This window comes from Salmo trutta, chromosome 16 (assembly GCF_901001165.1).
Source record: "Salmo trutta chromosome 16, fSalTru1.1, whole genome shotgun sequence".
NCBI lineage: Eukaryota > Metazoa > Chordata > Actinopteri > Salmoniformes > Salmonidae > Salmo > Salmo trutta.
Genome location: NC_042972.1, coordinates 32,497,468 through 32,514,449, shown reverse-complemented (window position 1 = coordinate 32,514,449; position 16,982 = coordinate 32,497,468). Strand labels below are relative to the sequence as shown.

The following is a 16,982-nucleotide window of genomic DNA, read 5'->3' as shown; positions in this document are numbered from 1 at the left end:
CTGCAATTCTACACATTTTGTCATGGGGTGTAGACAGGACCTAAAATTAGCACCCGGGTCATTTCTATTATGCAGTGACTTTTGGACCTCATAACTTTCTGGGAAAAACGTATACACATACAGTACCAGTCAAAAGTTTGGACACACCTACTCATTCAAGGGTTTTTCTTTATTTGTACTACTTTCTACATTGTAGAATAATAGTGAAGACATCAAAACTATGAAATAACACATATGGAGTCATGTAGTAACCAAAAAAGGGTTAAACAAATCAAAATATATTTTTTTGATTTTAGATTCTTCAAAGTAGCCACCCTTTGCCTTGATGACAGCTTTGGACACTCTTGGTATTCTCTCATTCTTGTAAAAAGTTTAATGTCTAAGAGATATCTATTTGGTATTTGTTCGATGTGTTTTACTTAGTATCAGTATGGAAGACTTGACAGCCTTCACTGTAGGCGGTTTATGATCACTATGGAAACAGCACTTTTTTCTGTCTCTGCTGTTGTCTAATGCATCTATTTTAATTATCTCCTTCCCTCTCCCCTCCTCTCACATCACTCTCACTTCCCCTCTTATCCCCCCTTCTCTCCCTCTCCTCCTTTCCTTCCCTCTATCCCCTCCTCTTTCACCCTTCTTACTCCCCCTCTTATCCCTCCTTCCCTCCCTCTTCTCCTTTTCTCCCACTCCTCCCCATGTATAGCCTGTGAGTAGTGGAAGGGAGGGGCCAGGGGCAGCAGTGGTGGAGTCAGTGGAGGTCGAGGCCTACAGGGCGGAGTTACAGGGGATCAGGAAGAGAGTGAGAGATACAGCGCTGCGCTGGCTCCAACTCTACCTGATGGCCACAGGTACCCCATCACCCCATGGGCTATTCTCCATGATAGATGGCCCTAGAACAACCTTGTTTGTTGCGTGATGTTTATTTCTTGTAAACTAAACTACTAGTCTTCTAGCTATACTCCCTCTGTTCTTCATCCCCCAGGTCTCAGTGATGAACCACTGCTCCCAGACTACAAATCCAGACCACCTAAACGCAAAGAAGCTTGGACCGCAACTCCCAGAGTACCTCTCACCGTTGAGGAGATACCACCTACCTTTGTGCGTCCAGCCCGTCTGAGGAGGAAGGTCCCGAGGCCAGCCACCCGCAGCCTGCCCATGTCCACACCAGCCAACCTGTTCAGACCTACCTTACACAGGTGACACACACACACACACACACACACACACACACACACACACACACACACACACACACACACACACACACACACACACACACACACACACACACATACACATACAGATACACGCACTAATCTTACAGTCTCTCTCTCCCACAGGGCAAAGTCTGCAGGCCTGCCATGCATCTCCTCCCTCTCAGCCCTCTCCCCCAGTGAAACTCCTCCATGCCCTGTGGTTCTCAGACTCCTCCTCCTCCACAGCTCTCAGACTCCTCCTACTCCACAGGGCTGCCACTGCTCAACCCGCCTTCCCCTCCTGTCTGACTTGGAGCTGGAGCTGTTCCTCCGGGCCCCCTGGGCCCCCCGGGGCCACATCCTGGTGATCTACGTCACTTCCTCCCTCTGCCCCCCACCCAGGGCCCGCAACGTGGAGGTCATACTGCGGAGGGTCCATCACAGGCAGGTCCATGCCTCCGCCAATCCCTGTGCCAAGGTGAGGAGCTGGGGGTGTGGAGGAGGTGTTACTTCTGTCCAAATGATACTCTTCCTACTCATATATGGTGCACTGCTTTTGGTCTCTGATCCCAAATGGACGCAGTATTTTAGAAAGTAGTGCACAATATGGGGAATAGGGTGTCTTTAGGGATATACTGTATATCGACTATGTCTGATCATGGCTCAGACCAGAGTTGCCAGGTGTAGATCAAATTACTTGATCAAAGACGACTCAAAACCCGCCAACAAGGCCTGAAAACGACCCACATTTATTGGCGGGCAGCAAGAGAGGAGTTGCCACATTTATCCAATAGGTGTTTCCATTCATGACGTGCGCACATGTTACTCTCCTCTCACTCACGTGACTCAGTTGACTGCTGCAGCGCTCTCTCAACACACACACCCTTCCGCTCCTCCCACTCACTCAGAAACACACACACACCGCTCCTGCCCTCCTCCTCATCACTCACTCAACAGAGAGAAATGCCATGGCGGCCGTGGTGAAGTTTAGAAGTAGCCCAGAAACTGAAACCCGCGACCATTACATTTTCACACGCAACATTGTTTTCAAAGTAGCCCAATTTGCAGCAAAACTGCAGACATGGCAACCCTGGCTCAGACATACAGTGGGAGTATGCTAGATGATTTTGCTGTTTGTTGAGTGTTAATACTTATGATGTTTATGTCTGTGATAGACTTCTCAGGACCCGTTCAGGCTGGTCAAATACGACACAGACACGGCAACTCGTCTGACCCAGTCATCACTTCCTGTCCTGGTCAAGAGGCATGGCATTGGACCCGGAACACTTCTGGTACACGACATGGGGGCACAGGGAGGAACAGGGGATTTGGAAGTAGTTGATTATGGTTGGGACAGCCCAGCTAGCACAGAATGTTCTGAGAACCATATGTTTCTTATAGCTTGGCGAGAGCATGGATGTCCTATGGTTATTTTTCATTCTCACAACTTTATGGGAATGGTGCAGGATAGTTGCTTGGCTTCGGAACATTCTCAGCACATTTAAGGAACTTGACAAAGTAATGTTATTTTCTTGGTATTTCATTACTTTAACAGAATGTTTCCTAAAAATTCAAACATGGTAACATTTCATAACATTTTTGGTAATGTTCTACATTTGTCATTTAGCAGACGCTCTTATTCAGAGTGACTTAAAGGAGCAATTAGGGTTAAGTGCGTTGCTCAAGGATTTTTCACCTAGTCAGCTCGGGGATTTGAACCAGTGACCTTTCAGTTACTGGCCAACTCTCTTAACCGCAAGGATACCTGCCGCCCTAGAAAGGTACTCCAACTGGTTTGACATTGCAAATTCTCTCAGAATGTTCAGAGAACGTTAAGAAACAACGTTCTTCTGTGGGAATTTCAGTACTTCAGCATAACGTTTTCTGCAGGTTTCCTTATGGTTCTATTTAAAGTCATGTTCTCAGAACATTAAGAGCTTTCCATTCAAAGAACGGTCTAAGAATGTTATTACAAAACATATTCATTCTGTTCTCAGTGTCAACAAAACTCTCTCTATCCTCTATCTTGTTAAAAAAAACTGAAAGCGTCAACCACCGCAAGGTGACTGGGAATATGGTCGAATACAAACAGTGTAGTCATTCTCTCCATAAGGCAATCAAACAGGCAAAACGTCAGTACAGAGACAAAGTGGAGTCGCAATTCAACGGCTCAGACACGAGACATATGTTGCAGGGTCTACAGACAATCCCGGGTTACAAAGGGAAAACCAGCCTCGTCGCGGACACCGATGTCTTGCTCCCAGACAAGCGAAACCCCTTCTTCGCCCGCTTTGAGGATAACACAGTGCCACTGACGAGGCCCGCTCCCAAGGACTGTGGGCTCTCGTTCTAAATGGCCAACGTGAGCAAGACATTTAAGTGTGTTAACCCTTGCAAGACTGCTGGCCCAGACGGCATCCTTAGCCACGTCTTCAGAGCATGTGCAGACCAGCTGGCTGGAGTGTTTACGGACATATTCAATCTCTCCCTATCCCAGTCTGCTGTTCCCACTTGCTTCAAGATGTCCACCATTGTTCCTGTACCCAAGAAAGCAAAGGTCACTGAACTGAATGACTATCACTCACTTCTGTCATCATGAAGTCCTTTGAGAGTCTAGTTAAAAACCTCTTACATCTAGATGTTCCGCTAGCGGAACACCACTCCAATATCCAATGATAAGGCGTGGCGCGAAATACAAACTCCTCGAAAATCCGAAAACTTCCATTTTTCAAACATATGACTATTTCAGACCATTTTAAAGACAAGACTCTCCTTTATCTAACCACACTGTCCGATTTCAAAAAGGCTTTACAACGAAAGCAAAACATTAGATTATGTCAGCAGAGTACCCAGCCAGAAATAATCACACACCCATTTTTCAAGCTAGCATATAATGTCACAAAAACCAAAACCACAGCTAAATGCAGCACTAACCTTTGATGATCTTCATCAGATGACACTCCTAGGACATTATGTTATACATGACATGCATGTTTTGTTCAATCAAGTACATATTTATATAAAAAACAGCTTTTTACATTAGCATGTGACGTTCAGAACTAGCATTCCCACCGAACACTTCCGGTGAATTTACTAAATTACTCACGATAAACGTTCACAAAAAACATAACAATTATTTTAAGAATTATAGATACAGAACTCCTTTATGCAATCACGGTGTCCGATTTTAAAATAGCTTTTCAGTGAAAGCACATTTTGCAATATTCTGAGTAGATAGCTCGCCATCATGGGCTAGCTAATTTGACACCCACCAAGTTTGGTACTCACCAAACTCAGATTTACTATAAGAAAAATGTTATTACCTTTGCTGTTCTTCGTCAGAATGCACTCCCAGGACTTCTACTTCAACAACAAATGTTGGTTTGGTTCCAAATAATCCATAGTTATATCCAAATAGCGGCGTTTTGTTTGTGCGTTCAAGACACTATCCGAAGGGTGACGAAGGGTGACGCGCGGATGCGTATCGTGACAAAAAAAATCAAAATATTCCATTACCGTACTTCGAAGCATGTCAAACGCTGTTTAAAATCAATTTTTATGCGATTTTTCTCGTAAAATAGTGATAATATTCCGACCGGGAGACGTCCTTTCCGTTCAAAGACTCAAAATCTAAAATGGACTCTTCACATGCACACGCGCACCCTTCTCATTGTTCTCAGATCGACCACTTACCAAATGCGCTACTGTTTTTCAGCCATGGACAGCAGAGTCGTCATTCAATGTTCTGGCGCCTTCTGAGAGCCTATGGGAGTGTTAGAAAGTGTCACGTTACAGCAGAGATCCTTTGTTTTGGATAGAGATGACAAAGAAGGCCAAGAAATGGTACTTCCTTTACAGAATCTTCTCAGGTTTTGGCCTGCCATTTGAGTTCTGTTATACTCACAGACACCATTCAAACAGTTTTAGAAACTTTGGAGTTTTCTATCCAAAGCTACTAATTATATGCATATTCTAGTTTCTGGGCAGGAGTAATAACCAGATTAAATCGGGTACGTTTTTTATCCGGCCGTGAAAATACTGCCCCCTATCCATAACAAGTTAAGGATTATATCACCTTTACCTTACCTGACTTCCTAGACCCACTTTAATTTTCTTTACCCGCCCCAATAGATCCACAGACGATGCAATTGGCATCGCACTGCACACTGCCCTATCCATCTGGACTAGAAGAATACCTATGTCAGAATGCTGTTCATTGACTATAGCTCAACCTTCAACACCATAGTACCATGCAAGCTCATCATTAAGCTCGGGGTCCTGGGTCTGAACCCCACCCTGTGCAACTGGGTCCTGGACTTCCTGACGGGCCGCCAAAAGGTGGTAGGAAACAACACCTCCACTTCGCTGATCCTCAATACAGGGGCCCCACAAGGGTTCATTCTCAGCCCCCTGCTGTACTCCCTGTTCACCCATGACTGTGTGGCCACGCACGCCTCCAACTCAATCATCATGTTTGCAGACAACATAACAGTAGGCCTGATTGCCAACAATGAAAAAACAGCCTACAGGGAGGAGGTGAGGGCCCTCATGGACTGGTGCCAGGAAAATAACCTCTCCCTCAACGTCAACAAGACGAAGGAGATGATCATTGACTTCAGGAAACAGCAGAGGGAGCACGCCCCTATCCCCATCGACAGGACCGCAGTGGAGAAGGTGGAAAGCTTCAAGTTCCTCGGCGTACACATCACTGACAATCTGAAATGGTCCACCCACACAGACAGTGTGGTGAAGAAGGTGCAACAGCGCCTCTTCAACCTCAGGAGGCTGAATAAATTTGGCTTGGCCCATAAGACCGTCAAACTTTTACAGATGCACATTTGAGAGCATCCTGTCGGACATTATCACCGCACCGCCCGCAACCGCAGGGCTCGCCAGAGGGTGGTGCGGTCTGTCCTACGCATCACCGGGTGCACAGTCTTGAAGGGAACTCCTTCAAGACTGTTGGAAAAGCATTCCAGGTGAAATTGGTTGAGAGAATACCAAGAGTGTGCAAAGCTGTCATCAAGGCAAAGGGAGGCTACTTTGAAGAGTCTCAAATATAAAATATATTTTGATTTGTTTAACACTTTCTTGGTTACTACATGATTCCATATGTGTTATTTCATAGTTGTGATGCCTTCACTATTATTCTACAATGTAGAAAATAGTAAAAAATAAAGAAAAACCCTTGAATGGACTCCAGAGTGGCGCAGCAATCTAAGGCACTGCATCTCAGTGCTAGAGGCATCCCTACAGATCCTGGTTCGATTCCAGGCTGTATCACAACCAGACGTTATTGGAAGTCCCGTAGGGCGGCGCACAATTGGCCCAGCGTCGTCCGGGTTAGGGTTTGGCCGGGGTAGACAGTCATTGTAAATAAGAATTTGTTCTTAACTGACTTGCCTAGATAAATAAAGGTTAAATAAAAATAAAATAAAAATGAGTAGCTGTGTCCAAACTTTTTTCTGTACATGAACATGGACTCACTGGCCACTTTAATATTGGAACACTAGTCACATTAATAATGTTTACATACTGCTTCACTCATCTCATATGTATATACTGCATTCTATTCTACTGTATTTTAGTCAATGCCAATTTGTGTGCAGATGTGTTGGCCGCACCTACTAATTAGCCACACATCTTAATGGGTGTTTCCTTTCAAATGGGATTTGTTTGAATAGACTAAAATGAACACCTTTGTAATGAGTAAAAAAAACGTCATGCTAGCTCCATTCTGGTGATGCAGTGGACTAATTCCATGGATAGAGAACTGAAGATCTTAGGTTGTATCTCACTGACACCGTGCCACAATAAAAAATAAATGCTTAAGCAAATTAATTTCCATGTATTTTATCTGTGCTTGGAGTTCAAACCCATTAACCTAAGCTAGCAGTGTTATTAAAAGTCTTATTGAAACATTCAGTGAACATTTTAAGGAAGTTATTCATAAACCTCCAAATACCCTTTACATTTTGTTCAAAACATTCACTACAGAATGTTCTCAGAACGTTATTTAATAACCTTCAAATACCCTATGATTTCTGTTCTCAGAACATTAATTTGTTAAACCTCTCAGGAAAACTTTCAAGGAACCATAGTGAAACATTCTAACAACCTCCCTGCAACCTAAAAATTAACGTTCCCAGAAAAGGTGAAATTTCTACTTCCATTCTCAAAATGTTTAAAAAACGTTCTGTTTTACCTGTCAGGAAAATGATGGCTTTGTTCCCAGAACCAATGGGAAAACAAAAATGTACGTTGCCACAACTTCCAAGGAACCACATGTGCTAGCTGGGAGTGTAGGAGATCACTGTCCTACAGAAGGCGGGGGTGCTACTGTATAGTTGTCTGTTAATAGTTTTAACTTCCTCTCCTTGTCTCCTTTCCTCCATGATCACTGATCTGGCATCATTCGAAAGGTTGAGGCAATATGGTGGAAACTTACCCAGTTCTCTCATGAAGGAAAGGAGACAAGGAAATGGAGCCCATGTTATAGTATTGAGAGACATCCTGTATGGAGGGGCGAGGCGCTTCCTGGTTTGGTGGAGGGAAGACCCCCATGTGACCTTGACCCCCCCCTCTTTGTTTCCATTTGCCTCTGGTGAGACCGTCCCAACAGACTGGGAAACAATCACTCAGACAGTCACAGCTCTTCTGTAACCATCTGTGTATGTTTGTTATGTGTGTTACTGTTTGTGTGTGTGTGTGTGTGTGTGTGTGTGTGTGTGTGTGTGTGTGTGTGTGTGTGTGTGTGTGTGTGTGTGTGTGTGTGTGTGTGTGTGTGTGTGTATGTGACTGTGTGTTTGTCTGCACTCCCATTTATGAAGATGCATTTATGTGTTGCTACCAGGGCACATTTTGGAGGGAGGGAGAGAAGAAGAATATAATATATTTCTAAACATTAATGTGGATGCTACAGTGATTATGGATAATCCTGAATGAATCGTGAATAATGATGAGTGAGAAAGTTACAAATATCATACCCCCAAGACATGCTAACCTCCCCTTTAATTGGTAATGGTGAGAGGTTAGCACAGCGTTTCCCAAACTCGGTCCTCGGGACCCCAAGGGATGCCCTAACACTACGCAGCTGATTCCAATGATCAAAGCTTGAGGATTAGTTGATTATTTGAATAAGCTGTGTGGTGCTACGGCAATAAATAAAACGTGCAACCCTTGGGGTCCTGAGGACTAAGTTTAGGAAACCCTGGGTTAGCATGTCTTGGGTGTATGATCTTTGACCCTCTGTAAATTTCTCACTCTGTCAGGTGCGTTGTAAAAAGTGGACCAAAACGCAGCGGGTACGTGAATACTCATCTTCTTTTAATAGAAGGAAACCAAAACAAAACACTTATACAAAAACAACGATGAAAAATAGTCCTGTAAGCTACTAGACTATACAAAGAACAACTACCCACAAAACCCATGGAAAAACACCCCTACTAAATAGGACCTTCAATTAGAGGCAATGAGGAACAGCTGCCTCCAATTGAAGGTCAGCCCAATTAACTAAACATAGAAATATAAGAACTAGAACGAACATAGAAATATATTAACATAGAACATAACCCCCAAAAAAACGAAACACACAAAACAAACACACCCCTGCCACGTCCTGACCAACTACAATAACAAAATGACCCCTTTTCTGGTCAGGACGTGACACACTCATCATTATTCACAATTCCTTCTGGATTCCTTAAATTCTTTGGAGCATACAACAGCTCAGCATATTAATTATTTTATACAGTCGTTATTGATAGTTTTAGTTTATTAATTTGACCATTTAAAAAAAACAAGCACACATAAAACTTGAAAAAGGAAAACATGCGCATGAGTAAAATCATTGAGGATAACACAATAAAGTCTGGGACTTATTTCCATTGTGGTCCTCTTGAAACAAGATGGCTAGGCAAGATCGAACACGGTTGAACACAGCGCTCATATCTTTATCAACAGTGTCAATAATTTCAGACCCCACTATACATGCATATACACTGAGTGTATAAAACATTAAGAACACCTGCTCTTTCCATGTCATAGACTGACCAGGTCAATCCAGGTTAAATCTATGATCCCTTATTGATGTTGCTTGTTAAATCCACTTCAATCAGTACAATGAAGGGCAGGAGTCTGTAAAATAACGATTTTTAAGGCCTTGAGACATGGATTGTGTATATGTGCTATTCAGAGGGTGAATGGACAAGACAAAATGTTTAAGTGCCTTTGAACGGGGTATGGTAGTAGGTTCCAGGCGCACCGGTTTTACTGCATCAAGAACTGCGACCCTGCTGGGTTTTTCACACTCCACAGTTTCCCGTGTGTATGAAGAATGGTCCACCACCCAAAGGACATCTAGCAAACTTTACATAACTGTGGGAAGCATTGGAGTCAACACGGGCCAGCATCCCTGTAGAACGCTTTCGACACCTTGTAGAGTCAGTGCACTGCCAAATTGACGCTGTTCTGAGGGCAAAAGGGGGTGCAACTCAATATTAGGAAGGTGTTCCAACTGTTTTGTACACTCAGTGTATAATGCAGTGCAAGGCAGAATGCACACAACAATAACCTTCAATAAGTGGCTTTTTCTTTATGACCAAATAATTTCACTTAATAAGAGCAGAGAGATACGCACAATGATTTTGCTTGCCTCAGATGAAAAACGATAAGCCATATTTTTTGCCCTGTTGTCATTGCTTTATTTTCTATGGTATTTATATGTTATTGTGCAGCTAGATAGAGACACTGTAAAATTACTTTCTCGCTAGATGGCCACGAAATTAGATTTTTTTGTATTTTGCCCTAAAGTTGAGGTTTCTAACCAAAACCATATCCAAATTTGAAATTTTCTTCTATTTATTTATTTTTACCAACCTGACACCCTTTACTGTTTTCTCTCCTTGTGTGTGCAACTGGTCATGTGTGTCCACAGATGTATGCTGGGGGAAAGTTGATTTTCGGAGGCAGTGCTCTGAATGGCTATGGCTTCAGCAAGACCAACCTCCTGAAGCAGATTGCCAAAACCCAGAGTGACTATGCCAAGGGCAACTTCCTACCTCATGATTACAAACTGGGGTGAGTCTGGCACAGAACCACATAGGACCATCACCTTGCTCACTGACTACTCAAACAGCCAAGGGTCTTACCAAAATCTGCCTGTGGGGTCATCTAGACCAGAGGTTTTCAAACTTTTCATGCCCAGGGACCCCTGCCCAGGCAAACCGGCTACCCAGGGACTCCATAGTATGTGAGCAAAGAAAATGAATCATGTCTTGTCTTATCATCAGGTGAATGAAAATGGCAAGTAGAATTAATCAACAGTTTAAAATGAATATAGACAGTTTCATTATTTTGACCTCCTCACAGTTCATTGGTACAGAAAGTGTAAACTCTAACATAGCCTATTAACTAGAAAGGTAACTTGGCGGCGAAGAGAACATTTTGCTGTTGTAAAGCTATTTCTCTGCAATTAATCAAATTTTTACATTGAACTGAGATAACATTTTCATTTCGGAAGCAAATTTCCAGCAATTCTACACAGTTTGGCATTGAGCTGAGAGACAATTTTACAGTTTTAAAGCACATTTCCTGCAATTCAATGTATTTTGCCATGGCTAATTCTGTGTTCCTCTGCTCAAACATTATAAGAAAATCATTGGGCAAGTGGCCTGTTTTTGCAATTTTCGATTCTCCCTGACTGTCTAGCTTTTATTTGATTGTTAGTTCTCAAAGATGGTATTATTTAAAAATATATACACTACCGTTCAAAAGTTTGGGGTCACTTAGAAATGTCCTTGTTTTTGAAAGAAAATCACAGTTTGCGCTGTTCTGTGAAGGAAGTAATACACAGCGTTGTACGAGATCTTCAGTTTATTGGCAATTTCTCACATGGAATAGCCTTCATTTTTCAGAACAAGAATAGATTGACGAGTTTCAGAAGAAAGGTCTTTGCTTCTGGCCATTTTGAGCCTGTAATCGAACCCACAAATGCTGATGCTCCAGATACTCAACTAGTCTAAAGAAGGCCAGTTTTTTTGCTTCTTTAATCAGACCAACAGTTTTCAGCTGTGGTAACACAATTGCAAAAGGGTTTTCTAATGATCAATTAGCCTTTTAAAATTATTAACTTAGATTAGCTAACACAACGTGCCATTGGAACACAGGAGTGATGGTTGCTGATAATGGGCCTCTGTACGCCTACTGTATGTAGATATTACATTTTAAAAATCTGCCGTTTCCAGCTACAATAGTCACTTACAACATTAAAAATGTCTACACTGTATTTCTGATCAATTTCATGTTATTTTAATGGACATTTTTTTACATTTTCTTTCAAAAACAATGATGTTTCTAAGTGACCCCAAACTTTTGAACGGTAGTGAATATAGTTCAATATCTTTTCAGCATGCTTTCTGGTTTCTCGTGAGCATGCTTTCTCTGGTACTTTTGTATATTTTTTGGCCAATAGTTCTGAGGAGTAGCGCTCACGAGTCAAAAGCGGTCCCGAAAAATGTGTGTTACGTCACAAATGTGCAGATATGTGCACCACGCCATTGCTCTCTCTCTCTCTCTCTCTCTCTCTCGATCTACCGCATGTGCGTCTTGCTAGCTGTCACTCAAATGCAGAGAGGCTGAAGCTCATTGGCTAGAATTCGAATTGCTAGGGGCCTGGCCCACGTGGGGGTAAATGTAGGGAAAATGACGCCGCACAGCTTCCAGAAAACAGTCGCTTTCAAACTATGGATTTCGTGGCTAATTGAGGTTAAACAGTAATTCTACTCATAGATTATGCATGTATGAACTATGCACATCCAGCCCAAAGCGGGAGGTTTAAACAATATTTACTAGTCACCAGAGTACCGGCCGGAGTAAGAATTTTCTATACAGACAAAACCCTGTAATTGTCTCCAATGACTGTAATTTCCTCCATATTAAAGCGATAGTTCAAGATTTTAGCCTTTAATCTACAGTGCTTCGGAAAGTATTCAGACCTCTTGACTTTTTCCACATTTTATTATGTTACAGCCTTATTCAACAATTGATTAAATCGTTTTTTCCCTCATCAATCTACACACAATACCCCATAATGACAAAGCAAAAACAGGTTGTAAGAAATCTTTGCAAATGTAAATATATCATGAAATATCACATTTACATACAGTACCAGTCAAAAGTTTGGACACACCTATTCATCCCAGGGGTTTTCTTTATTTTTACTATTTTCTACATTGTAGAATAATAGTGAAGACATCAAAAATATGAAATAACACATATGGAATCATGTACTAACCAAAATAGTGTTAATTTCTGGAATTTGGACTCATCAGACCAAGGAAAGGGCTCTGCCCCACGTGCCCTGAATGACGGGCTGCCACTGGAGTCCAGTGAGTGTACATTGAGCCTATGCAAAGAGAGTCAGTGAAAAAAAAATAAACAAATATTCAGGGGGTCAATGAAAATAGTGTGGGTGGCCATTTTATTAACTGTTCAGCAGTCTTATGGTTTAGGGGGTAGAAGCTGTTAAGGAGCTATTTGGTCCCATACTTGGCGCTCCGGTACCACTTGCCGTGGGATAGCAGAGATAACAGTCCACTTGGGTGGCTGGAGTCTTTGACAATTTTTTGGGCCTTCCTCTGACACCGCCTGGTATAGAGGTCCTGCATGGCAGGAAGCTCGGCCCCAGTGATGTACTGGGCCATATGCACTACCCTCTTTCTGTAGCTATATCAAGCGGTGACGCAACCAGTCAGGATGCTCTCGATGGTGCAGCTGTAGAACTTTTTGAGGATCTGAGGACCCATGCCAAATCTTTTCAGCCTCCTGAGGGGGAATAGGTGTTGTCATGAAGACTGTCTTGTTGTGTTTGGACCATAATAGGTCCTTAGTGATGTGGACACCAAGGAACTTGAAGCTCTTGAACCGCTCCACTACAGCCCTGTCAATGTGAATGGGGGCGGGCTTGGCCCTCCTTTCCCTGTAGTCCAAGATCAGCTCCTTTGTCTTGCTTATGTGGATGGAGAGGTTGTTGTCCTGGCACCACACTGCCAGGTCTCTGACCTCCTCACTATAGGCCAGGATTCCCCAACTGGCAGCTCACGGGTGGTTTTATTTGGCCCCCAAGTTTTCAGAGCAATTTTGTGGAATTTTCATTGTTGGACATAAAAGACTAAAACACACCAGGAAATCAGCTCCAAGTGATTTTAATTTAAGAAATTGTTACCAATTATTCCCACGCATAATAGAGAGACACAATGCGATCGTATACAAATGTAAGTAAGGTTTGAAATTATTATGTTTTAGTCAAACATTATATCTGTTTGTGCTTCTTGCGGTCAATTTGCAGTCTACAAATTATTTGTAATTATTTTCCAGCCCCCTGACCGTCCGCTCAAGAAAAAATTGTCCCGAGGCTGAATCTAGTTGATGTTCCTTGCTATAGGCCGTCTCATTGTTGTTGGTGATCAGGTCTACCACTCTCGTGTCGTCGCCAAACTTAATGATGTTGTTGGAGTTGTGCGTGGCCACGTAGTCGTGGGTGAACAGGGAGTACAGAAGGGGGTCCACATGTTGAGGGTCCGTGTGGCAGATGTGGTGTTGCCTACCCTCACCATCTGGGAGCAGCCCGTCAGGAAGTCAAGAATCCAGTTGCAGAGGGAGATGTTCAGTCCCAGGGTCCTTAGCTTAGTAATGAACTTGGAGGGCATTATAGTGTTGAACACTGATCTGTAGTCAATGAACAGCATTCTCACATAGGTGTTCCTTTTGTCCAGGTGGGAAAGGGCAGTGTGGAGTGCAATAGAGATTGCGTCATCTGTGGATCTGTTGGGGCAGTATGTGAGTTGGAGTGGGCCTAGGGTTTCTAGGATGATGGTGTTGATGTGAGCCATGACCACCCTTTCAAAGTATTTCATGGCTACAGATGTGTGTGAGAATTATCATGTTTTTGCTCAGTCAGTGTGAGAATTATCATGTTTTGCGATCAAATCAAATCATTACATTCACACAGGCCAATTAACATGTGTTAACTTGTTCCAGCTCTTAAAGTAAAGGCATTGACAGGGGTGTAAAATATTGTATGTATTTGCGTCAGAGAGAGAAAGAGAATGTCTGTGTAGATGTATGAGTGTTTATAGGGATTGTGCAGTGTCAGATCAATGCTGTGATGGATGAAATGGAAAGTGAAAGCCTTTTCTTGGCCTGGAGAGCCAGCAGGCCTGTGGCCAATGACTTCAAGTGGACTGTAGTGTTAGTTTGTCACTTAGCTCTCCTTGATAGATCCCAAGGCTGGGAGGCCAAGTGTCCCCCTCAAACTGAGCCAGCAGGACGCAGTAAAGAGGACGGGCAAATGGAAGACAGACCCCTCAGATCCCGATCCACCTGCTCCCACTACAAGGAGAACCGGTTCCCTGATAAGCTTCTATCCAGGTAAACACGCACACACACACAAATTGTGAGACTTGTTTCAGCTGTCCGAAAGTATTTTTATGTTTGTGGAAAAAGTTTAAATTGAAGCTAGTGTATTGCAGACACACACTCCTTTCCCCCTAAGGTCTCTCGGGGGCACGGCCCTGGACTTTGTGGTGTCCAGCATGTCAGACAGGGTATGCATCCTGGCCATGCAGAGCAAGAGGCTGAGCATAGCCAGACCTGCCACCACAGCCTGATGCAGTGCCACTGACACCAGAGGGATGATGCTTGTTACTCCTCCCTCCTTTGTCATCTTCTCCTGACTCAGGACTTTTTTCATCAGGATGGGGGGGTCTCAGTGACTGATCTGCACTCTTCCCACAGTAACTGACTGTGATGACAAGGGAATGTAAGGGGGTTTAATTTGATTCTGACAGTGTTTGGAAAATATCTGAAGTTTATTTTTGTAATAGAAAATTGATTACTTTTCAAAGTGTCAAAGTTCAAATTGTCAATACAAAATAAAGCACATTCTTCTCATTTCTTGTTTTGACATCAATGTAACTACCCACTATGCAGGCTCGCGTGCGTGCGTGAAGTCGGAAGTTTACATACACCTTAGCCAAATACATTTAAGCTCAGTTTTTTCACAATTCCTGACATTTAATCCGAGTAACATTTCCCTGTCTTAGGTCAGTTAGGATCACCACTTTATTTTAAGAATGTGAAATGTCAGAATAATAGTAGAGAGAATGATTTATTTCAGCTTTTATTTCTTTCATCACATTTCCAGTTGGTCATAAGTTTACAGTACATACACTCAATTAGCCTTTAAATTGTTTAACTTGGGTCAAACGTTTCGGGTAGCCTTCCACAAGCTTCCCACAATAAGTTGGGTGAATTTTGGCACATTCTTCCTGACAGAGCTGGTGTAACTGAGTCAGGTTTGTAGGCCTCCTTGCTCGCACACACTTTTTCAGATTTGCCCACAAATTTTCTGTTGAATTGAGGTCAGGGCTTTGTGATGGCCACTCCAATACCTTGACTTTGTTGTCCTAAGCCACTTTATTTTAAGAATGTGAAATGTCAGAATAATAGTAGAGAGAATGATTTATTTCAGCTTTTATTTCTTTCATCACATTTCCAGTGGGTCATAAGTTTACATACACTCAATTAGTATAAGCCATTTTGCCACAACTTTGGAAGTAGGCTTGGGGTCATTAACAACATAACGATGGTCATTATGGCCAAACAGTTGTATTTTTGTTTCATCAGTCCAGAGGACATTTCTCGAAAAAGTACCATCTTTGTCCCCATGTGCAGTTGCACTGTACTCTGGCTTTTTATGGCAGTTTTGGAGCAGTGGCTTCTTCCTTTCTGAGTGGCCTTTCAGGTTATGTTGATATAGGACTCGTTTTTACTGTGGATATAGATACTTTTGTACCTGTTTCCTCCAGCATCTTCACAAGGTACTTTGCTGTTGTTCTGGGATTGATTTGCACTTTTCGCACCAAAGTACGTTCATCTCTAGGAGACAGAACGTGTCTCCTTCCTGAGCGCTATGACAGCTGCGTGGTCTCATGGTGTTTATACTTGAGTACTATTGTTTGTACAGATGAACATGGTAACTTCAGGCGTATGGAAATTGCTCCCCAGGCTGAACCAGACTTGTGGAGGTCTAGGCTGATTTCTTTTGATTTTCCCATGATGTCAAGCAAAGAGGCACTGGGTTTGAAGGTAGGCCTTGAAATGCATTCACAGGTACACCTCCAATTGACTCAAATGATGTCAATTAGCCTATCAGAAGCGTCTAAAGCCATGACATCATTTTCTGGAATTTTCCAAGCTGTTTAAAGGCAAAGTCAACTTAGTGTATGCAAACTTCTGACCCACTGGAATTGTAAAACAGTGAATTATAAGTGAAATAATCTGTCTGTAAACAATTGTTGGAAAAATTACTTGTGTCATGCACAAAGTAGATGTCCTAACTGACTTGCCAAAACTATAGTTTGTTAACAAGAAATTTGTGGAGTGGTTGAAAAACAAGTTTTAATGACTCCAACCTAAGTGTATGTAAACTTCCGACTTCAACTGTATTTTCTGGGTGATTTAAATATTGACTGGCTATCGTCAAGCTGCCCACTCAGGAAAAAACCTCAAACTGTAACCAGTGCATGCAACCTGGATCAGGTTATCAATCAACCTACCAGTGTAATTAGAAACAGCACGGTAATGAAATCATCAACATTTATTGATCACATCTTTACTAATGCTGCAGATATTTGCTTTAAAGCGGTATCCAAATCCATAGGATGTGGTGATCACATATAGTAGCCATATCTAGGAAAACCAAAGTTCCAAAGGCTGGGCCTAGTA

At 42.6% G+C, this 16,982-nt stretch overlaps 1 protein-coding gene across 1 annotated transcript in view; it reads left to right on the top strand.

Moving 5' to 3' along the window:
- The window catches only part of LOC115150561 (uncharacterized protein C3orf20-like), a 29,140-nt gene extending 13,994 nt beyond the window's left edge, over positions 1 to 15,146 (top strand). The window contains exons 9-15 of the mRNA XM_029693993.1: positions 704 to 848; positions 983 to 1,196; positions 1,341 to 1,674; positions 2,372 to 2,488; positions 10,132 to 10,274; positions 14,475 to 14,624; positions 14,749 to 15,146. Of these exons, the coding sequence (XP_029549853.1) occupies positions 704 to 848; positions 983 to 1,196; positions 1,341 to 1,674; positions 2,372 to 2,488; positions 10,132 to 10,274; positions 14,475 to 14,624; positions 14,749 to 14,863 (1,218 nt within the window). The 3' untranslated portion in view covers positions 14,864 to 15,146. The remainder of the gene's footprint in view (positions 1 to 703; positions 849 to 982; positions 1,197 to 1,340; positions 1,675 to 2,371; positions 2,489 to 10,131; positions 10,275 to 14,474; positions 14,625 to 14,748) is intronic.
- Positions 15,147 to 16,982: the final 1,836 nt, after the last annotated feature.